This window comes from Dryas octopetala, chromosome 1 (assembly GCF_963921425.1).
Source record: "Dryas octopetala chromosome 1, drDryOcto1.1, whole genome shotgun sequence".
Classification (NCBI taxonomy): Eukaryota; Viridiplantae; Streptophyta; class Magnoliopsida; order Rosales; family Rosaceae; genus Dryas; species Dryas octopetala.
The window spans coordinates 7,090,475-7,113,431 of record NC_141366.1 but is presented as its reverse complement, the minus strand read 5'-3'; the positions used below and the strand labels follow the sequence as shown (position 1 = coordinate 7,113,431).

Genomic DNA, 22,957 nt, shown 5'->3' with positions numbered 1-22,957 from the left:
TATGAAACTATCTTATTTGAACTTGAATTATTTCTCAAAGCTGTGCATGGATCCTAATCATGAGAATTGGGGGAGACCATAACATTTCCACACAACTTGTACTCAAATGGTTTATATGCTTATCTATTTCTAATATCAATTATTGCTTAAGTTTTTTTTTTGGTAAGAAAGGGGGCCAAAGGGCTCAAACAAACACGCTAGATTACATCTCTGAGAATGCCAACACCAGTCAGGTCCTCAAAGAGAGCAGAAATAAAACTAGATCGACAAACTCAGCCATGCAGTCTTCAGACCTATTTCTTGCTTATATGGATAATATGATATCCCAAAAAGGTGTCATCTCTTGTTTGACTTAAAAATCTGAGAGTTATACCCGGAAAATTAGCCGTTGAAATCCAGGTGTGAGTAGTCCCAAAGAGCCCACAAGTTATTGAGGTATATGAATTGGGCCAAAAACTCATACGGCTTAAGTTTTCTGAAATTAGTTTCCTTAAATCTACTCGTAAGGAAAAGCCTGTGAGTTGAGTTAAACTATGGTTCGTAAATCTATATATTGGATGGATATAAGGGCAGTTGTCAACATAGAAGCATGTACAAATAAATTTGGTACTTTGCAGAAAGCTTCTTGAAAGTACTTAATTTCGTTCTTTTGAGAGGGAGGAGAGAGCAGGACCAAAGTAACTTTTGCTTTTACACAAATTAAAGTTCCATCCAGAATGTGACCAAACAGTAATGCCTAGAGATACGTTTTCATTGATCTGTAGTTTGTTTAAAAGCTCACACTTCAAAATTCAAACACCCCAAGAACCTCCCTAAAAACTGATGCAGTTTTCAGAGGGTGTCAATATTGGGTTAGAATTGATTGCATCCTCAGGCATTTAGCAGATGTTTTCATCAAGTTTGGGAGACAAACAGAAACTGAAATCAGAACAACTAGAATCTCAATCATTAGAATCAAAACTCCATCTAACTTTTTGATATATAGCAGAAATCAAGGAACATGTGAAATGCCCCAAATTGTGAATGAGTCATGGGGATGGTGGTGGCCATCAAAACCCCAGCAGTAATAGAAAGTGATTTTTGGGTTTCCTTTTTTTTTTTTGGCAAGTAATTTTTGGGTTTCATTTATAACTTATAAGCACTGCCGTTGCAGGAATATATATATATATATATATATAAATACACATAATGTGTAACACAAGTGGGGCTTATTAATCACCTGTGCTTCTGATGGATGTCATAAATCAGCTGTTGATAACATGATGGCAATATGGCATCTTCAATTATACAAGGGTTGGTTTTGAATTAAAATAGAATAATGAATGGCGTATAAGAAAGATGGAAATAAATGAAAATCATATTAGCTAGCCCAAAGTCAATAGGGTTATAGAGAAGCACAAGCACTGGACCTGCTTGCACCTGTGCGTATTTATGGAGTGTGTGTGTAAGCTTTGAGTCCAGGCTTTATTTCACGTGGACTGTGACTTTGTGAGTGTACAAAGCTAAGAGCTCTCATGTGACATACAGATAAAGGAGGAGGCACAACCAGCTCATAATCTAAATAAATAATTAGCCACTCAAAATTATATCTGCTATTTCTTAAAAAATTAAAATGCTGCCACTGGAAAACAATACCTGGAAACAGCCTAAACCCATTTTACACGATCAGATGTCATTAGGTTCTTCTAAAATAAAAAAGAATAATAATAGCAATAAAACAGGCAAATAGAATAAACAAATTAATAATTGCCCCTTTGTTGTTTTTTCCTTAAAAGCATATATAAATTGTTTTGTAAGACCTAAGCAAGCAGCTGGACAAACTTTTAGAGCTAACTTCAAGTAGGTTAGCCCAATTTGCAGCTCCCCCAACAGCCCCGGCCTTGAAGAAATTGTTGGTTGTCTAAAGAACATAGATAGGAAATTGCCTCCAACTCCAACCCTCCAAGGGCATTAAAGATGGGATTGGGTACGTCTATAAGTTGGAATATATGCCCAATCAAAAAAAAAAAAAGTTGCAATGAATAAGAAGGATAACATTCCCGAAGCATCTTTCCGGTTATTAAGGCAATAACAAATAAGCATCTTTTACATGCTTTCTTTAGGCTAATGACACAAAATTCAACCACTTAAATGGATTGATTTATTGTATAATACAACCACCTGCCATCTATTATTAGGCAAGCCTCACTCCACGCAAAAAAGAGGAGAAAAGCCCCTCTTTGTGTGGGAGCCAGAAAGGGATGGTTGGGTATTCCTAATCATCCTTGATTAATAGTCTTTTCACTAAATTATACTTGGAAAATTTTGGTCATTGTATTATTAATTAATGGCTTTATGATTTGCATGATAAGAAGCAGAGCAGTCATAATAAGATAGCTATAGGTTGGACTAAAATGAAGCAGACAATACTTTCTTCATGGCAGCAAAAACACCACGTTTCCCTGTAATTCACCAACGATTACATGTCCTTGCACACGATAAAGAAATGGGTCATATCAAGGTTTCCCACATTACTGAAAAAAAAATGCAATGACATGAAAAATAACATGAATCCACCACTCTGGGGGATCATAAATCGCATAACAAGAGAAAAATGGGGGAAGAAAAGAAACAAATAACTACATTGTGCAAAACAACTGTGAAGCTTGCCTGTCCAATATCAACCTGGAAGCAAATGGAATACTCACACACACAGAACCAGTTACTCCACCAAGGTTTGGTGCAATCATACTTGCTCTTCTCAAATTGGACAGGCAAGCTTTAGATCCATTCCTGTTATTCATCACCTACCCATGGCAATGTCATCTAAGCAAATTACCAATAACATAAAAATGCACTTGTGTTATTACTATATGGATTCAGAAAATCTTCAAATAGACCTTGTTGCTACTGTAACTGCTGAATTGAACTTTTGACATACATCACATAACCATAAGATTATCATACCTACAATATTCACATACATGGAAGATAGATGATAAAAGTTGATCACTACAAACTCCAAAAACTTTATAACAACATCAACCTATGACTACTAGTTGCATGCGAGCACTCTTACAAGCATATGCCTGAAACAAAAACAACCAGCAGATGCATTTCAACTATCAGCTCAAGCATACAGGTGGAAGATCTGTAGTGCACAACCAACAGAGCATCCCTTTTCTCTGCATCAGTCCATTCAAGATTCATTGATTGAGGGGGAACACAGTACCGACGAGACAAAATTGTTCTCTTCTTCTCCGAATTCAAAATTATGCAGTTCCCCATATTTTCCCTCGAAGGATTGTGCTACCTGATAATCACATTTCAAGATAAATGAGTAACTAAACCATAAAAGAGTAATTACTTGCATGGCACTTGAAAATTAGAAGTATGCATCACAAAGACAACAAGCACAGACTTGAAGCTTCAAAGAAATAAGAAGAGCAGAAAACTCAAAACTAGCAAAACATATGCTTTCACATAGGGATAAGAAGAAAAGATATCAACTATGTTTAACCCTTTTCCTCTTATTTGATTTGATCAAATGAAATACACTTGTGAGAACCTTTATGCTATCGGCAGTCAGATACCCAACACAAGTCCAGCTTTGTAATTCTCCAAAATCCACAAAACATGCAAATAACCCCATTTCCTCATAAACCCACTAAAGCTGGATGGAAGAAATTTGAAGATATTAATGATTCATCACACAGAAAATAGGTCATTCAATGGCAAGAACACAATATAGAAAGGGCACTTGTCATCTAGAATCTAATTGTGAATGCCTTGTGGTGGTAATGCATAAGTCATCTTCCCTAACATTCAAAGCCAAGCAATCATTGAATTAAATAAAATGATAGTGTATAATCGCAAATTTACCTGAGATACCAGAAGCCTCATCAGAAGGAGTTCATCTCAAGACAGTAAGTGCGCCTCTTCACCAACATCTTGGCCGCAGTGCCATATGGCTCCTCAAACGCAGTCGAAACCCAAGAGAGATCGGAGACCTCCTTCTTCGTGGTGACAGATTGCTCGCTGGGCCGAATAGCGACCAGTGTAGCTCCCTTCAACACAACCCCATCAGGCAATTCCAGCTGAGGCGCGTACCAGAGCCGCATATTCAGGGCCGGCACAAGCGTCCTCTTGGATGCCGAAGAGGCCGACAAGGGCTTCACCCTCAACTCCTCAAGCTGTTCCCTGTTCATGTACAACACCCCCTGCCCATCCGCATCGGTCAGAACCAGACTGTCCAACGTCTTGTGCTCGGAGATGATCGGCTGCAGCAAGTAATGCCTGGCCGAGGCGGCGATCAAGGAGCTGATCGTCCAAACCACCCGCAATTTCAGGCCACCATTGGTGTAAAACGAGTCGGGTATGCTTCCGTTATCGTCAGGCGCAGCGGCGACGGCGGAGTTGGTGGCCCCATTGTCCGGCGCAAGCGAAGGCTTGGTGGGTCCCGGTTGAATGACAGAGGACGCACCCAGAATGACGCAGTTGTCCAAGGTGGAGCCGAAATCGGCCCTCCACTTAAGCAAAACGCCGTCTTCGATGCCCAGTTCGCCGCTGGGAAGCTCGATCCGGAGGAATCGAATTTCGTTGAAATTCTTCAAGACCTGGGTGGGGGAGTGATGGGTGACGCCGGCCTGGTCGAGCTCGGCGTCGTCTTGAGAGGCGTTGGATGAGGTAGAGGAGGATCGGCGGGGGCCGAGGAACTGGCCGAGGGCCTGGATGGGCTTGACAATGCCGCCGAAGACGAGGCGGAAGAGGCTGGAGAAGGGGGAGCGGGACTTGTCGGAGGAGGAGGCGGAGGGGGAGGAGTCGTCGTCGGAGATGACGCAGTCGACGCGGACGACGACGTTTTCGACCTGGGGGACGAGGGCGTGGAAGCGGCGCGAAACGACGCAGCAGCGGCCGAGGGCCTTGACGTCGCCGATCTTGTTGAAGACGAGGAGGAGGAGGGAGTCCGGGAGGCGGTCGAAGTGGTCGGGGGAGGAGTCGGGTTCTGGGTACACTCGGGAGGTCAGATCTAGGCGGAGAGACGACATCGTTTCGAGGGTGTGGTTGAGATGGAGGATTGAATTGGATTAGGTTTGGGTTGGGGTTGAGACTTTGAGATGGGTTTGGTGGGTAGATCTGATTCTGAGATGCCCTTTCAGGGTTTCAGCCTTCAATCTTGAGAAGCAGAAACAGATTCAGATTCAGAGTGATATGCCAATGCTGCCATTTACTCATTCAGTAATTTACAGAGGGAGGGACGACTCGTGAGGAATCACATTCTCTCATCTCCCCACTTCCACACACTATATGTGGGAATGGATTATGCTTTTCTCTCAAGCTTATCTTTTATTTTTTAGATTTTTTTTTTAATTTTAAATTCAATGTATGAATCTCATTTAAATTAAGAAAAAAAATTATAAAAAAAAGGGACAAATAGCATCTTCCTATGAGAATAATGAAATCAAGATTTCATTCGAGACAAACACAATATATGCGTCTTTCTTCCTCTTTCTCTCCTGCTTTTTCATTTTTTATATTAGAGGATGTCCCAATTTAAAATTTAAAATTTAAAATTTATAAAATCTATCAAAATTTAAAGAAATTGATTAGAATTGTCATGAAATTTGTTATGTGTAAAAAATTCATCCAAATTCATTAAAATCCTTCGGTTAATGGAATCCATTACTTTTTTAGGATACATAAATTTCATTGAAATACATTAAAATATGAGTTAAAGACACCTTAAGTTCTTTAAAATTCATTCAAATCTTAGTTGAAGACACCTTAAATTGGGGACACTCTCTTACTTTTTATTTGTTGGTTTTCTTTTTCTTTTTCTTCCTAAGTTTTATTTCGTTTCCTTATTGGGCAATTTTATTTTCTCTTAAAAAAGAATTTAGTTAAATTTCTCTAGAAAACCTTTAATTTTTTTTATTTTTTCATGTTACATTGAAGAAAATCAAATTTAAAGACACTACAGAGGCACCGTGTAGATATGTCAACGACTTGATAACCAATTAACCATGGACCAAAGAGGAGGAAAGGGAAACCAAGGGAAGAGATTTTTATTTTTATTTTTTTTTATTTCCATCACTCATAAAAATTAAGGCAAAATCCTCTAACACTACTCATATTTTGAAAATACTAAACATTAATCCTATTCTATTTTTGTTCGTTACAAAAGGAGACCTCACCCAAACCATTTAGTTCTACTTTTTGAGGTAATTGTGTTATACTTTTATCAAGATTTTTTTTTTTCACAAGTTAAAATCAACTTGTTTCTTGATTTTGCGGGCTAAGTTCAACCCAAGAAAATTGGCCAAACCAAACTCAATCTGAACCCAACCTAAATTGAGGTTAAGTTGTGTTGAAATCACTTATTTGTAACCCGTTTAAACTTAAACCCGAGCTCGAACCCAAAAAATAAAGTATGGGTTGAGTTTGGGTTAACTTTTCAACTCGCCCAAGTTGCACCTTTAGCATTAGGTAAGGGTCCTTGCAACTTGAGAATTTGTGATCGGGTGAATCAAATGATGATGATAATATATATATCTTTGTAATAATAATAATAATAATGATTTATTGATATATGGTCGGGTAAAAGTGTAAAAAGCCGTAACAAAGGCTGCAAGTAAGTCAAGTTGGGTTGGGTTTAGTGACTCCGTTTGGAGAAATTATTATGTATAACCGATATATTGACAAGTAGTATAATCAGTTTATGTGTTATAATATGAGTGGATGTTATTAATACTATACCCTACTAATATAAATATATCGTCCAATAATATCCTTACATGTTGAATTGGTTATACCATGTGGCGGCATATCGGTTATACTCTATAATTTTTTCTCCGTTTGGCCCAATATAATTTTCCTACTTTCAAATTGCTTTTCCAATACTTTTAAAACAATTTAATTACTATTTTGTGCCTGCAGTGATGTTTTGCAATGAGCTCAACCCAAGAAAAAAAAAAAAAAAAAAAAGCAAGTTTGATTTCTCTTAGATGAAAGCACGAAAATAACTTACCTGGACCCGTAAAAATGAGACGCATCATTTTTTTTCGATTTGATAGTGTCGAGCGCTGCAACAAGTGCCCGGCACCATTTTCTCCGCCGATTTTTTAAAGTACTTCCCAAAGGGTTCACCTCCTACGATCCTAGGGTATAGAATGAAACTTGTGAAGACAACATGTTAAGTTTTAACTCTGAGATTTTAGGCTCTGAGTACTCGGCGATACGACCGTGCGCTCGGTGACCTATTGTCGAGCACTTGGTGACGCTAGATTAGAAATTTGACCTGACATCTCGGAGACATGGAAGTTTTTCTCTAGAAGCACAAATGGAACACCACCTTTTTTTTGCTCCCCATTAATCTGGGGCCACATATCTAAAAACAAATTTATTTTAAGGTCTTAGAAAACTATATAATGAGATATTCTTAAGCAATATTGTGCGACGCCTTTGCCTTTTTATCCAACATTAATTATATAACAAGTAAAACAATGCAATTACATTTTTTATAATAATATTAATCAATATTATAGACAACTGGAATTTTATATGTTAAAAATGCGTAAATGCTGAAAATGAATAATCTAAACGATTTAGTTTATGGTGGTTTCAATTTAATATCATTCATACAAAACATCATCCCATCGAAGATTATTTAAGTATTCCATTATTATTATCATTAGAATGAGTTGGAAACAGAATAATACAATCATGTGCTTTTAAGTATAGCTGTTCTTTGAAGGATAAAATGGCAGAAAATAAGTTGGTGGTGATGAGCCCTTACTAAATAGATGGAGCTGAAAGCGAATAAAATCCACATCATATATATAATTTTAAAAGGAACACAATCCAATAATTTACTCCTAATTTCAGAGTTTCACACGTAATATAACAAATTAATTGTGTGTGATTGGGTATACTAATAAGAAAATGCAGATTGAATCCATGTGCAGTTAAATTTAAAGCAACAAAATCCAAATTAAAATGGATCCAAGAAAACTACCCGCACGTTGTGGGCCTTGTGGCATGCCCATGTGTTCATAATAAAACCACCTTTTTCATGGTTCCAAGCAAACATATGATGCCTTGACCACGTCCGTACTAATCTGAGGGTACAAACATAAAAATCACCTAAATCATTTACCACAATTAATGTCACATTTCAATATTTGGGGGTCAACCTTCACTATACTTGAAGTCATTTTTCGGACCACTACTTGGTTGGTTACGTTTAAGGATGATATATTTTTCTTTTATGATTAATGATTATTTTACCTCTTTGTGAGACAGGGTTAGAGGAGCTATTCCTTTAGGAGATGTGAGTCAAAATGTCAAATAGACAATACATACTTGGCTTCATTTCTTAAAGGAGGAGCTCCTCCAACCTTGTTTTCCAAAGACTTGTGTATTTTTTAAATCTAGTTTTACTTTTACAGAGAGGAAGCTATAGAGGTCAATCTACTATTATAATTTATAAGCATGATCTAGGGCAGGGCAACAAATCTTCAGTCCACCATACTCTGTAAATTTGTCATGTATGGGGAACCTAAAAATAAAAGCTTGAAAGGTACTTTGGAACTTTACACTGTAAAGACTAAAGAGAAACCATATCCTCAAAGCCCATGAAAAACCCATTCACAAAGAGACAAGCTGCCCCTTTAATGCCCTCCCACACCCTCTCTCTCATTAGAGCCATTAGAAACTGTAAAACATGCATAAATATTGGGCCTGGGGACAGGGATTAAATTGATTACACAAGAAATGTAGTTGAGCAATAAAAGTTGCAATCAAGGCAAAGAGAGGCATGCAAAGTTTACTAAAGCATGGGAAGGAACAATTATAAGATTTGTGAGAGTGTGCCCATGCTCTTAACTATGTGGTCCTGACTCTTTGGCCTCCAATTGAAAAGGGCATTTAATAGAAATGAGAACATGTATAGTGACCTTGTTATCAAGTATCATACAACATCATTACCTTAAATTTGCTGATGGAGCACCCATCGAGTGTAATTTCCATTCCCTATTATGATTTATTAAGTAAATGATGTTTCATTATGTGTACTACTTATCAATGGGTGACAATCAAATGATGTGACAACATTGGCAACATGCATCCCCCACAAACAATATATAGAAAGTGGACATATTTATTTATATGAAATTGAAGATTTATCACTTGTTAGAACTAAGATCGCGAGCACACTCATATATATATATATATATATACATATTCTTTAGCTGCACTAAGGTGGCATTGCACTGGAGTGTATAGGAGATTGAAGAGTCGGACAAGTTGAGCCATAATGGATATTAGAAGGGAATCCTAGGAAGTGGTCCTCTCTTCTAACATGCAAGAAAGAGTTGTCCTTGTGGGATACCATTTTCATGAATTTGGTTAATCTTCAAGAGAACTTAAGATTTCTACCAGAACCCACTTTCCCTACCATGCAAAATATTTACATCTTTAGATCTTGACAAATCTATAACTGTAGTTTGAATAGAACATGTTTTTCAGTTGCATATCTTTATGTGAAAATCAGACAATGTAACATATTATATAATCTTAATCGTTTAATTAAAAAGATTCATATCTAATATTATGATTTAAAGTTTGACAGCATAACAGATCATCAAACATTTGATGACAAAAGATTATTCCTCCATCCAATTCACTACCAGCCATATACCCCTAATTATTGGCTTCAGAGGTTTATGCCAACTTACTCTTTTTAAGGTTCATGAGAACCATTGGTACATAGGCCGCTATGGCGCCCTTCCTTTTGTTACAGCCTTTGATCAACATTTCAATTTCTCCTGTCAATGTTATCTTTCTTGTCCTTTTTTTTTTTTTTTCAAAAGAAACAAAATTGTAAGCTTTTCACCACTAGGCTGATACAAACAAACTATAATTTACTGCCGCTATAATAGATGCAATTATGAGCACGTACCTTTATATAACATGCAGGTATTAATTATAACACTTCCCTCCCTAATTTGCTTCTTTGTTGTCTCTTATGAAATGATTAGGAGGAGTAGGCCCTTGAATATTATACACAAAAGCATTTCTAGAAACCATTAATTGGAAACCAAACAAAGACAAACTACTATTACCATCATTTCCTGAACAGGCAAGCATATATGCATGTTGAAATATACACATCAAGAATAGACAAGACTTGTTCAAGCACCTAATATTTCCATCTTAAATACAAAGCTTTATTAACTAACACTAATGGGTGCCTCCTGTTATCAACAAGTAGAGGACTTGGATCAACCAAAAAAATGAAAGTAGAGGATTTGGATATTGACAATAAGGACCGATATAAAGGGATAAAGAAAATTCTATCATCTCCCTAACAAAAGAAGATAGATTAAACAATGGAAAGAATTCCAGACATACGTTGTAAGTAGATTTTTTTTCCTTTAATTTTTGCCTAATAAATAAGCCATTGATACCAACTTGTTTGATAAACATTAAAAAGATGCTACAAGTTACAACAGATGTCAGAATACATGTTATATAGTTTGTATTTTGCAGAAATGTCCTCTAGCTTTTTTTTTTTTTCCCTTTTTGTGTGTGTGTGTTCACATTTAAGTATTTTCGTGCAGATTGTGGTGCATGCAATGCAACCCCCCTGTGTTTATGAACACCATCATCATTTGACTATGATGGCTTTGGCATCACTTGAGTATTATTGATTGTGGGTCTGTTTAGAACTGGACATATAAATAAATAAAGGATCATCTCAGCTGAAGACTGAAGTCTATCTTTTCCAAATTGTTAGGTTGGCTAATAAGGGGAGGAAAAATCCTATTAAACACTGGCTGATGGAGAATGGGAATTATGGGATGAATGCCCATATGTTCAACACACTCTTCTTAAGACAATTCATTGGCTCACCAGCTCTACTGCCTAACTTTACTTTTGACCTCTAAACCCCAAAGTTAGTTGCTCCAAATTACAAAAACTGCTTCATCGAAACCTAATAAGGCTTGGTTTCCATTAGCAAAGCTCACTATCAGGGAAAGTGAAGATAATGCCTTTGAACTTTGCAATCCCCTTAAATTGATAACCCTTTTCTTATGAAAATTGGTTTTTCATGCATGCATCACTTTCACAACCAATTATAAAGCAGTACTGTAACTGGCAATTTCTGTATGGAAGTCATCAAAAGTCTGATGCTTCTCCCCCAACATCAGTGCAACTGCATATAGAAGAAACATATATTTCAGAAAGAATCTTTGGGTCATTCCTGGACTATACTTCCACAATATATTTTATGCATTCCTCTTGAATGTACTAAATCTTTTTGTTCTCCGTCTATCCCTTTCAATTTTACAAGCTTCACCTACAGTTTGATCCATTCCCTACAAATTGTTCTTGGAAAATTTGCTCACATCCCAACCAACCAACCACCAAACAATCCGCTAGTGCTTGAAAAAATTATCTACAAAAATGGTGCCCATGTTAGCTTGATAATAAATCTATGGTACCATAAGGCACTTGGCATTTAAATGAGGGTATTTAGATAGGGTGCACTTGGTATTTTAGGACACATTTGATATTTAATGAATGCAGAGAAAGTCTCAAACAAGCCCTTCCAATATGATAATCACAAAACAGCTAAGCTTCTTTCAACTACTAGTCACAAGACTCACAATGCAGTAATGAAAGCCAGCTAAGCTTCACTATGTGTCTAACTAGAGTATGTATACTACGTCCGATTTATTAAGTTTCTTCAAGCTCTTATGGGTTAACATGATCTGTTTACATTATTTAATTTAACAAAGCTAAGAAGCTGTCTCTTGCCATATAATTACTTAACCACCAAAAGTTTTCCATTATCGTGTCTCAACCGTGTCCCCTCAACAATCGATACCAATAAAACAAAGAAACTTTTATATCCAAGCTTCAATTTAAATAAAATTAAAGGGAAAAAAAACACAAGAAAGCAGTATATTTAATAAGGCATTGGAACATTTTTATTTCTTGTGGGGTTCAGAAAAAATCGATATGTTTTTGGATCATATCATGCATCACAAATCTAATCTCAACTGGGGACAATTCATCTACCTCTCCTTTCTTTTTCTTTTTTAAAGAAAAATGGAATACCCCTCATTTCATTTACTTTAAAGAAGAAAAAAAAATGAAAGTATGTACTTAGAGAGACATGCGGATGAATAAAGGCTAAGACAATAGTATAATATAAAATAATGTTTCATGCACAAGTTTTGGTGCACAAAACTCATATGTGTCATTCATTTGGTATAAAGAATTACAGATATAATAGTAAGATATGACATCATTGGCATAGATGAAGTTTTGTGAATAATTTACGTATATAAAAGTATACAAGGATCCCTATTGATAATTTGATAATAGTATAGCAGCAACACGTGACTACGTGAGAGAGAAAGAGAGATGACACAATTATGAATCGTTTGAGCACAGACTGTTCACAAAATGCCAAAAAACAGAACAAAAGTTTTCTAAACAGTTGTTATCTTCTCACCCACAGTAAAGGTTGAAATTAGACTGCCTAATGTTGGACAGCCCAAGATCTCTCCCTGTTTTGCATATAAGAGGAAGAGAAGGGTGAGGGGGAGAGTTGTCACTTGTCACACCATTTGTACCAATTTCAGATACACCAACTACCCAACTCATATTTATATCTTAATAAGACATCTCATATTCTCATCTCAAGTCCAGCACATTTGCAATCCCCCCAATTCTCAAACACCCACAGACAAACATTCATTGCAGGCATTCCCCACAAATGGGAGAAGACAAATATCATCCACACAAGCTGAGTTGAGCACTTGAGAAAACTCAAAAGTGCCAACTCAGAAGCTCATTCTAGCCATCCTCTTAAGATGAAACCTTGACATTAACTACTAAACAAGAACAATATCTCAATACCACCCAAGCTAGAGAGATCTCATTGTCAGTCCTCTATGATTCACAAGGCTCTGCAAAAATTATTTAATACATTTACATACTCCAAGGGAAATCTGTTTTTTCTTATTGGAAACACTAACTTTTATAGAGATTGAAAAACAAGATACAAGAAAAGACGGACAAGATGTCCATCTCTGCTTAAATGTACAAATCGGAAAATTACAAGAAAAATAGTACAACTAATTCAGAACTTCCGCCCAACCAAGGTGAATTAAGTTAAAAGGAGATACACCTAAAGTACTATAACATTGAGGCCCAAATGACACCAAAAATCTACTCCCCTCCCTCTTATCTTCAAAGATTGTGGTAGTGTCTGCATCTATATATCATAAGATTTAGTTTGTCCTGCATTCGGAAACTCAACTACAGATAAAATAGAAAATAAAATTAGAAACGTTAACAGTGAATGTGATGAACATAGGCCTATGCTATTTGAGTAGTAGTATTTCTTTTACATTTTTTCATCCATCCCTATTAAGGTAAATTACTTAAATCAATTCAAATTACTTATCATCCCCATTAAGGTAAGTTATTGGACAATAAAATTTTATTGAAAAAAAAGGAAGAGAAAAAAGTTAAATTATCAGGATTCATAATGATAAATGATTCAGAGATTTTTGTGTGAAGAATCATACAAGTTTCGCCCACAACGGTCACATATGTTGGATGCAGTCAAAGAGATGTTTTCTGGCTTTTCTTTCTGCATCTTTGGTATATCATGTTCCAGAACATCAGAAAGTGCCTTTGATCCTTCTTGGAGCTCCTCCAAACTGAAAACAGCGTATTTAAGTCATACAATTAGAACATAATATATTATCCTGACAACATTTTTATTTAATTACAGCTAAACAAGTCGTCATTAAAGTGACTCAATATATTGACATGTAACATTTGAAGATTAGCTGCAGCACAAATTATAGTTCTCTCACAGCACTGAAGTGACAAATCAAAGATGAAAACTTACCTAGCCGATTTCACCACTGGTTGCCAATGCTAAATCTAAGCTATGAGAGTGGTATAACTTTTAAACACTAGGCAATGAGCCATATACTAGCAAACGCCACCCTAAATCTTTTAGTGCTCTGTAGGCCTAGCCCTCAGAGATCAGTGCATACTTGCAATCTCAATTAGATATAATTAATGATTTTTGAGGGACGCATATGTACAATGTTCAGCAATGACTTCTGGCTCCTGGCTCCCTAACTTTCCTTTTTAGTTTTGATTTTGAAGGTTCATATTCTACACTTTTTTTTAATTTTCCTACAAGGTCAAGTTCTAGTTGTACCTCTCAGGCCCTCAGACAAATCTGACTTATCTTAGCACAAATAGACTGACAGTCAAAACAGGAGGACAGGATCTAATTTCACCACTTTGTGAGAGGCTCGAGGCAGAACTTATTGAGGTTAAGGTAAGATAAGACAAATTAGTTTTCACACGCAATGAAGACTAATGGTTTATCTTTTATGAAAAATGTTATAAGCTTGTGGTACAACAAGGACAACAGGACCAAAAAGAATGAAAGTTGAGAGGTTTATTGTTTCTTTGGTGTTTATGTGCATATGCATGTATATATGTGTATATATAGAGAAAAAATCTGTATATACAAAAGCAAAAATAATATGATTCTAGGATAACCTATGTTCAAATGTAGCATCCAAAAAACCCTCTCATAAACCCTTTTTCCACTGATACAAAGGCAAATAGTGTGCAGGAAAAGGTGCCGCCGAATCATAGTGATGCTTGCCCGAAATTTAGTTTAAATGAGATTAAAACATTGATTGATCCTCAACATCTGTATTTACCTCATGGAGAGCGGAGGAGTCAATCGAATAATAGTATCATGTGTTGGCTTGGCAAGAACTCCTCTTTCCTTCAACTTTAGGCAGATATCGTAAGCAGAAACAGGGAGCAAATTCTTCCTATTGAGCTCTACAGCATTGAACAAACCTCTTCCTCTAACTTCCTTTATGTAGTTTGGGTATTGCTGCTGAATCTTGAGTAGCTGATTCCTAAGCTCTTCTCCCATTTGGGCAGATCTGTAGGGTAGGTGAACATCAAAAACCATAATTTCTATAATGATTTTATAATGAGGTCATAAAGGGAGAATAATGAAAGGCTTTATAAGTACTAGACTCATACACAGTTATGCAAGTGTAAGAGAAAGTAAAAATGGTTATAAAAATGGAATAATTTAAAATTTAATAAATAAAATAAATGAAAGTGACTGGTATTGATTAGTCAAAGAAGATAATATACAGTGGGAGAAGAAAATGGAGAAAGAAATCATAGATTTATGGGGAGAAAATGTGAGAGAAAGGAGAACGCAGATATGTGTAACCTTACCAAATCACTCTGTAGACCTGTGTTATTTCACCAAATTATTCTCATTATAAATTACAAATATATAAATAGAAATGGCCAAAAATCAAATACTTTACAAGACTTTACTATTCACTTTCCAGCTGTTGTTTTCAGTTCTCTCAATAGAATAACATTGGCAATATATATGATACCTTTCAGCAAGTCTCTCATCTCTGATTACGTCTAGTGAGGCAACAGCAACTGCACTGGCCAACGGATTACCCCCAAAGGTACTGCAAATAAAAACAGATAAGAGCAAGGTGAGCTCTATTATGAGAAACCCAAAATCAAGCCAAGTGGCAAGAAGACTGGGAATGAATTATAACTATTAGGAGAAGGAAAGATTGGTAGTAATGAAAACAATTAAACAATCTTGAAAAATAGAAATCAGGTGATGTGTCCAGGTAATATCTTTAAAATCAATGATAAACTACTGTCTAGAAATATATCTACAGAAATTGATATGGTGAGTAAGTTAAGAAATATGTGATCTATAAATGGAAAGCAGTTACAACAGTAAACCTTCCATGCTCTCCAGGTCGGATACAAAGCATTACATCTTTGTCTGCAAGCACCGCACTCACAGGTATCACTCCACCACCCAATGCTTTTCCTAGTATCTGAATAAAACCAAAAAACGTTAATTAAGTATGACACACATATAGCATAAGTATAAATTGTCTCATATTTTGAGCAAAACTGCACTACATGAAAAAGAACTCAAACCAAGAAAAAAGAAAGTAGGTACATTATTCATGATGAAGACTAAATTTAGCTCTGATGTTTTCAAAAAATACTATATTTGGAAAATTCAACTTGACAATAATAGTACACATTAAGCATGCAGTTTGCACTTGTATGGTTTCAAAATTCGATGCAATAGCAAACTTGTGGAATTCATATCTCACTTCTGTCAAACTTACACAATTTTCTACTATAGACACTCTGTTTTAATGTAGGGGAAAGAAGAATGGAAATAGTATGCAAGTTTTCAGATACAAAACGGTTATATAATTTCTAAACCCTTGGCCTTTAGAATCTAACCAATTCAGATATGAAACTTCCACTTTATCATCCAAGGAAAACAAATATCGGAAAACAAATGGAATACATGTCACAAGCAATGAAACCAAAGAATAAAAATGTTGATTAACTTTTAAAAAGTAAAAAATCTACTGCAAATTTACTTCTTTCAAGTCCATCCTTGGAAACTACCAACCCCTAAGATATTAAAATCTTTGCTCTCAAAGTCTTCTTTTGTGGTCTTGTCCAACTACTAGGCATCCAATTCTAACTTTGGTCATAATTAGACTAGACAATCATATAGATAATGGAAATAAATTAGAAATTCATTTCTAGAATAAATGCTGCCTACATTTTAATAATGTATTGCAAAGTTTTAGACAAAGAAGAAATATGGTTAAGAGCTTGGTGAGTTTTTAAAAAATAACAGACGAACCAAAATTGTTATGTTTATATTTAGTAGTTGGAAAAAGTTATCAATAGAGAAACTTACCACTACATCCGGGCGAACTTCTTCCCAATCACAAGCCAGCATTCTCCCTGACCGTGCTAAACCAGATTGTATTTCATCAGCAATCATTAAAATATTATATTTCGAGCATAGATCTCTGACAGATTTCAAATAACCATCTGGAGGAATTATAACCTGTGAACACAAAAGACAATTTTTCTCAGAAGAATTGATAGGAAGATAGGAATAATTATATAAAATCAATATAATAAAATTGAAAAACTCAGTTATGTCTTGAGTGCATACATAATGATGGCATTTCTTTGGAACATCCTAAATTAATCAAATTTTCATTCCAAAGAACACATACCCCAGCCTCTCCTTGAATGGGTTCAAACAGAAATCCAGCTATTCGATCTCCATTCTCTGCACTCCGTAACAGAGAAATTTGTCAGTTCAATTTAAATACACAAATTTGGTAGCATTAAATCAATACAGATAAATATAAGTAAAAAAAAGTGTTAACTATATAGTGATTAACGAAGATGTGATCTTTTAAGTCAAAGGATAGAGTACAAATAAGTGCCAGAAATTATTAAATAGAAAAAAATGTATTCCGACCTTTAAAAATTTTTTCAAGGCCAACTGCATCACCAAAATCAACTTTAAGATGTCCAGGCAATAGGGGCCCAAAACCTCGGGTTGCCTCATTGTCACAGCTCATGGAGATGACTGCCAATGTACGACCATGGAAGCAGCCACAACACGAGACTATAATGGCCTGTGTAAGGCTCAGTTAAGTTAGGGGCATATCTGGAAGAATAACCTTACCTTGTGCTAATAATGTGCAGTTTACCAAGCTAGAAAAGCATAGTTTTAAGGGAAACCATTTGAGAAGTGATAAAGAAAAAAAGAACATTCTAATTAGGATTCTAAGTCACTTAGAATGATTGCTGTTCTAATTTGTTCACACCCAGCTCCCTAAATTACATGATTTGCCAAGTGAGTGCAGACAATCAGAACGACTCCAGTCAGTGAACTGACTTAAGCAAAGGCAAGCAAAATAATAAGATATATGGCAAAAAATAGAATATGTCTCCTCGAATTCTACCTCATTTTTTGGAATTTTTTTCTTCTCATAACCCCATTTCCTTGACAACTTTAAAGCTGTTTCCACAGCTTCAGCACCAGTGTTCATAGGCAGCACCATGTCATAGCCAAACATGCTTGTTAGATACTCAGCAAATACTGGAAATCTATCATTATAGAAGGCTCGAGAACTAAGGGTGAGCCTTTCTGCCTGTTCTTTTAATGCCTTCATGATCTTTGGATGACAATGTCCCTACACAGCACGAAGCTATCTGTTAGATAATCGAAAACATGTGGCATGCAATGAATAAATTAATAAAAAGAGGGTATGTGCCACTGCAATAAATCTGCTTTAGAAAAATGGAGTTTCTCATATGAACTTCACCGGGATTACATTTACTCTGATTTAAAGAAGAAAGCCACTGCCACATTAATAATCAGTTACAAAGGAGACAACATTGGAATGCAAAAAAGGAATAGCAATGTCATGCTTTTTTATTTAGTTTTTCTGATGTGCTTTTTGGAAAGTTTTTTTCATTTCATGTGGTTCATATGGCAGAGATAAAACAGGTTTACTGAGGCTACTCACAAATATGTATGTATGTGTCTGTGCATGTGTTTTTGTGCGCTAGTGTGCATGAAGATTGTAACATATTTACTTTTTATACCTGATTAACAGCAGAGTAAGCTGAAAGGAAGTCCAAATATTTGTTTCCCTCTGGATCCCATATAGATGATCCCTTTGCTTGAGAGAATACAATGGGAATTGGGTGGTAACTGTAAATTGCACCAGGAACGTTTCTTAAAACCTTGTCACTAACACTCTGTTAATTACTTTAACCAAAGAATCTAACAATTAAGACATGTAAACCATCAAGGAAAAATCTTAGAAGGAGCTCCAGAACACCTTTTCAAGGAGGGGGCCCAACCTTGTCACATGCTGAGCACTATCTTTACATCACACAGTTAGGAGGAAATTTTACATTGTAGTCAATTATATAACATGGAGAGCTTTTTCTGAGGCAAGCCACAGGCAAAAATGTGGACCTAAGTCAAAGGCAGTCTTGCAGGGTATACACTTCCTAAGCAAAGCATGAGTTAAACATTGAGTCTGCAGACTCTTTAGGTCCAGGCTTTCATAGTTTCATAGAGTTCAACAAGGCCAAGAATTTGATCTAATATCCTCAATTTATAATTGTAATATCCTTAACAATTAAGTTATAAGATCATCAATTTATACACTTTCTTCCCTGATTATCACAATTATGTTACTCCAGGAAGGAAAAGAAAATGAAAATCGCACTTGGATCAATCAGCATGGGCTCAAAAAGTTCAAGAAACCAAAGAATTCAATCACACTGAACTCAAAACAACAAGAAAATAACCAAAACCATTATGAACAGGAAAAAAAAATCCCTTAGAATGATCCCATTTAAGTTTACTACATTAAGAATCCACAAAGAGAAAGGCAGATGGAAACAAGTCAAACCCAGGTGGCAGAACATGAAAAAATGAAACAAATATAAAAAAGAAAGAGAAAGAGATAGAACTGACTTGTGGGCACTGTGTTCATATTCAAAGTTGATGAGGTCCTGAGAAGATGAAGGGGCAGCGCCTTGAGGGACAGCGCCGAAACTCCTCCTTCCCCTCCAAAACACTCTGTTCAAGCTCAACACAGACTGCAAAGGTCTCCTGCTCGCCATTGGTGGATGATTTTCTACACTTGTAGTTACTTGTTTGCTTAAGTATCAATTTTCCTTCCACTTTTGGATGTAATCGTAAAGAATAGAAAATGTTAAACCTACTTGCTTTTTGGGTCACTCGTCAGAGTGGAGTACGATAATGACACATGTGTGTGTTGGGTTTGCTAAGATTGTCCTTATACGACGCTGTAATAATAATACACCTTCCAAAGCATATCCGTCCTCCAAAATCTTAATAACCCATCTGACACTCACATGTCACTCCGGCTAATCTTCCATTTAGGAGGGTCATTGCCCTTTCAATCCAATTTTTTTTTTTTTTTTTTTTCTGGCCACGAACTGTCCTAATATTTTTTTTTTGGCCACTGAACAGTCCAAATATTGTATTTTTAACCGAGAAGAATACACCAATTTATTTCTGTGCAGTTTGTTATTTCGGTATAGTTAGGTACATTCTGTTTTTCACGAGGAGTCCATCTTTCACTATTATCGTAAAGATTTTTTTATTATGCGGTTGGATGACAATTCTTTAGTTTCAAACTTTCAATTACTTTGGGAAAAAAGAAACAATTACCTTTGATTGAAAAAAAGGTTTACATTTGTGTATTTGGCACGTCATCTGGTATCACTTGGCTGATTTTGTTTAATTATCTAATCATACGAGTGGGGAAACAAGTTGAGTACACGTATGATCCATAGGATAAGGGAAGCATTGATGATGGCCCAGATGATGTCATGTCTTGAATTGGATATCCAAAACCAAAACCCTTTTTCTTTTAATCCTTGTGTACATGCCTTTAGTGCCTAAATAACAGTTTAGATCAAAACGTAACATTATATATATACAGGAGGCTTCAGTTACGGGATCCCGCATCCCAACCTATTTGCGGGACTTGATTGCTGGCCGTTGGATCTCTTTTAATGAGATCCAACAGTGGATATTTTAACATATAAATTGGATGACTTTGCTGTGAAGTGGAAACAACACCACCCACCTCCTCTTTTTCCCTCTATTCCTGTAAACAATTAAACAACTCCTTCGGTCCTTCCCTTATTTTGTTTATTTTCTCTCTCTACTCAGTACTCCTCCATTCCCATCTCAACCCACCACTATCTCTCTCTCCTCCCTCCCTCTCCCTCTCTCTCTTGCTTCTTCAAAGCTGAGTGCCAAAGCCAGCCAAGAGAGGGAAAAAAAAAATATTAAAATAATGAGGAAGATCAAGAAAAGTGATGACAGTCACGTCTCACCCTCCAAAACCTTTCCTTGAATCCAACTCTACTCAACATTCACAATCCAAAGAACGGGTCTTTCACAGTCCCAAATATAGTCAAAATTGCAATAAATTAGGAGCAAAAACAAAAAGACTGTTGTTTTCCCTCCCCACAATTTGCCAATTTGGTCCAGAATATGACTGAGGTACTCCAATCCCCATCTCACTTCCCTTCACCTTCAAGCTCCTCCACACCATGTGCACCACCTACACCCAATGATGGGTCATACCCACATGCCCTTATTAACAGTCCCACCCTAGGAGACAGGGTCCAAGTCCATTTGGGTTCAGAATCCGACGAGACAAAGGCGAGCCAAACTGCTGGTTTTCTGGGTTTTCTGTGCGCGCGGCTGGGCTGGCTGGAGGAGTGCTGGGCGAGGTCGCCGGCCTGAGGGAAGGTCACCGGAGAGTGGCGACTGCGAGGGGAGGCCGGCGTTGATGGCCGGTGCTGCGCACAGAGGGGGAGAGCAGAGAGAGAGACACGGGGCGAGAGAGAGAATGAGGGGAGAGTGTGAGCTCGGGAGGGTGGCCGGCGCCTGGTGTGTTCGCCAGTAAGCTTAGGTCGGAAGGGGGGGGGTCGACGGCGAGCTGGGTGATGGTGGTGGTCGGTTGCTGGGTCGTGGGCGCAAGGGTGGGTTTTCTTCTTCAGGTGTGGGTTTTCTCTGTAGCTAGACTTACACGGGTTGGGGGATGGGTTAAGTGGGTTATTTGGGGTTAGAGATATGTTAAAATATCCACTGTTGGATCTCATTAAAAGAGATCCAACGGCCAGCAATCAAGTCCCGCAAATAGGCTGGGATGCGGAATCCCGTAACTGAAGCCTCCTGTATATATATATATATGTAGGTCATGATGACATTAGACAGGTAAAATTTCCTTGACCTTGTCGGGAAACAAAGAAAGCATTATTTGCATATATCTTGAATCATAAATTCATAATCAACCATAAAATCTCAAACAAGCACTTGTAAAGAAGTAGTTAAATTATCTTTCTGGACCCGTACTTAAGTAAAAGGGTAATAAACTTACAAAATCGTTTACAGTACACACAAATGTAAGGTTCTGTTAGCACATCTCACATCCCCTTCCCAAACGTATCCACCCCCTCCAGTTTCCAAAAGAAGAAAAAAAAAATTGACATATCATCAAAGGGCAAGTACATACCTTCCAATGGTTTCAGTTTCAAAACATCACCTATCAATTTCAGTACACAAGTAATCAACTGCCTGTAAAATGTGGCCAGAGCTACTGTATACCACAGATGCAACAATCCCGCACCAACTGTGTAACACCATCTTAATTGTTTTCTTGACACCCACACTAATTCACTAACACTACTTGAAATATACTTAAATAAAAGAGAGTTCCATGTGTCAAGGATAAGCCTGAGGTGAGAGGCTTAACAACTTTCTAGACTGGAAACAGAGGTGAACTAAACCCTAAAAAAGATGGTCAGTACACACCTATGTAGCTTTTCGCTGCAATTGATATGAAGTACACACCTATGTAGCTTTTCGCTGTGAGTACACACTTAAATGAGCTGTTCATTGTGATGGCTACTTGAGAAAGAGAATGAATTGCAAGTTGTGTTAATGCATCCTTTTATCACTATCGTAAAAGAACCTATCTACAATTCTATGAGCTTTTTGTTGGGGATCGATATGAAGGGAAGGACATTGAATTTCAAGTGTTTTGTTGAAGCATCCTCTTATGCCCAACGTAAAGGAACCTATCTAAAATTCTACATTTCTAAGCAACATATCCATCTATATCTGAAACCAGAAGTTTCAACATGGTGAGCAATTAGTGCTAAACCTCTGCAACAATGATTCAGACATGACATAAATAGTTCAACAGGATGGCATTATGGGTTAACGAGAGCATGGGGCTTCTAAGGAAGCACCATTGTTAAACTGCAATACTACTAATCTGGCATGTATGCAGACAAAAATTCGAACAGGAAGTGGACAACCAGAACTAGAAGATATGGTATCTCAAAATGCACCAGAACTAGAAGATGTTACCTCGATATGCGAGCAGTTTGATTTATGAGGGGATAACATCAATTATGGGATTCTGCTGATATCATAATGCACATAACCCGTTTCTGG

The 22,957-nt window shown here is 36.8% G+C and overlaps 2 protein-coding genes across 4 annotated transcripts; both read right to left on the bottom strand.

Annotated features, from left to right (window-relative positions):
• Nucleotides 1–2,857: 2,857 nt before the first annotated feature.
• On the bottom strand, nucleotides 2,858–5,311 carry LOC147297155 (F-box protein At5g46170-like). The gene is made up of 2 exons (XM_086248341.1): nucleotides 3,862–5,311; nucleotides 2,858–3,292 (listed from the first exon to the last, which is right to left on the bottom strand). Exon 1 carries the CDS (start codon nucleotides 5,025–5,027, stop codon nucleotides 3,882–3,884), a length of 1,146 nt encoding a protein of 381 aa, XP_086104467.1. The 5' UTR covers nucleotides 5,028–5,311; the 3' UTR covers nucleotides 2,858–3,292; nucleotides 3,862–3,881.
• Nucleotides 5,312–12,918: 7,607 nt separating this feature from the next.
• Nucleotides 12,919–19,668, bottom strand: DELTA-OAT (ornithine-delta-aminotransferase). 3 transcript variants are annotated; one of them, XM_086242075.1, is made up of 11 exons: nucleotides 19,427–19,668; nucleotides 18,541–18,649; nucleotides 17,895–18,125; nucleotides 17,405–17,564; nucleotides 17,154–17,209; nucleotides 16,826–16,978; nucleotides 15,832–15,929; nucleotides 15,462–15,542; nucleotides 14,751–14,984; nucleotides 13,584–13,718; nucleotides 12,919–13,293 (listed from the first exon to the last, which is right to left on the bottom strand). In XM_086242075.1, the coding sequence occupies exons 1-11, from the start codon at nucleotides 19,573–19,575 to the stop codon at nucleotides 13,284–13,286; spliced, it is 1,416 nt and encodes a 471-aa protein (XP_086098201.1). In that variant the 5' UTR covers nucleotides 19,576–19,668; the 3' UTR covers nucleotides 12,919–13,283. The 3 variants fall into 3 exon arrangements, with proteins under 3 accessions (XP_086098201.1, XP_086098205.1, XP_086098194.1); XM_086242079.1 differs by having other exon boundaries at nucleotides 12,919–13,311; nucleotides 19,427–19,666; XM_086242068.1 differs by lacking the exon at nucleotides 12,919–13,293 and having other exon boundaries at nucleotides 13,347–13,718.
• Between the last annotated feature and the right edge of the window lie 3,289 nt (nucleotides 19,669–22,957).

Excerpts from the sequence above, each read along its gene's own strand:
- DELTA-OAT (XM_086242068.1), bottom strand. The coding sequence starts at position 19,575 with ATGGCGAGCAGGAGACCTTTGCAGTCTGTGTTGAGCTTGAACAGAGTG. Across the intron at positions 17,565-17,894 it reads AAAAAATTCCAAAAAATGAG|GCCATTATAGTCTCGTGTTG; the intron begins GTAGAATTCGAG and ends AGCCTTACACAG. Across the intron at positions 16,979-17,153 it reads CCATTCAAGGAGAGGCTGGG|GTTATAATTCCTCCAGATGG; the intron begins GTATGTGTTCTT and ends TTGTGTTCACAG.
- LOC147297155 (XM_086248341.1), bottom strand. The coding sequence starts at position 5,027 with ATGTCGTCTCTCCGCCTAGATCTGACCTCCCGAGTGTACCCAGAACCC.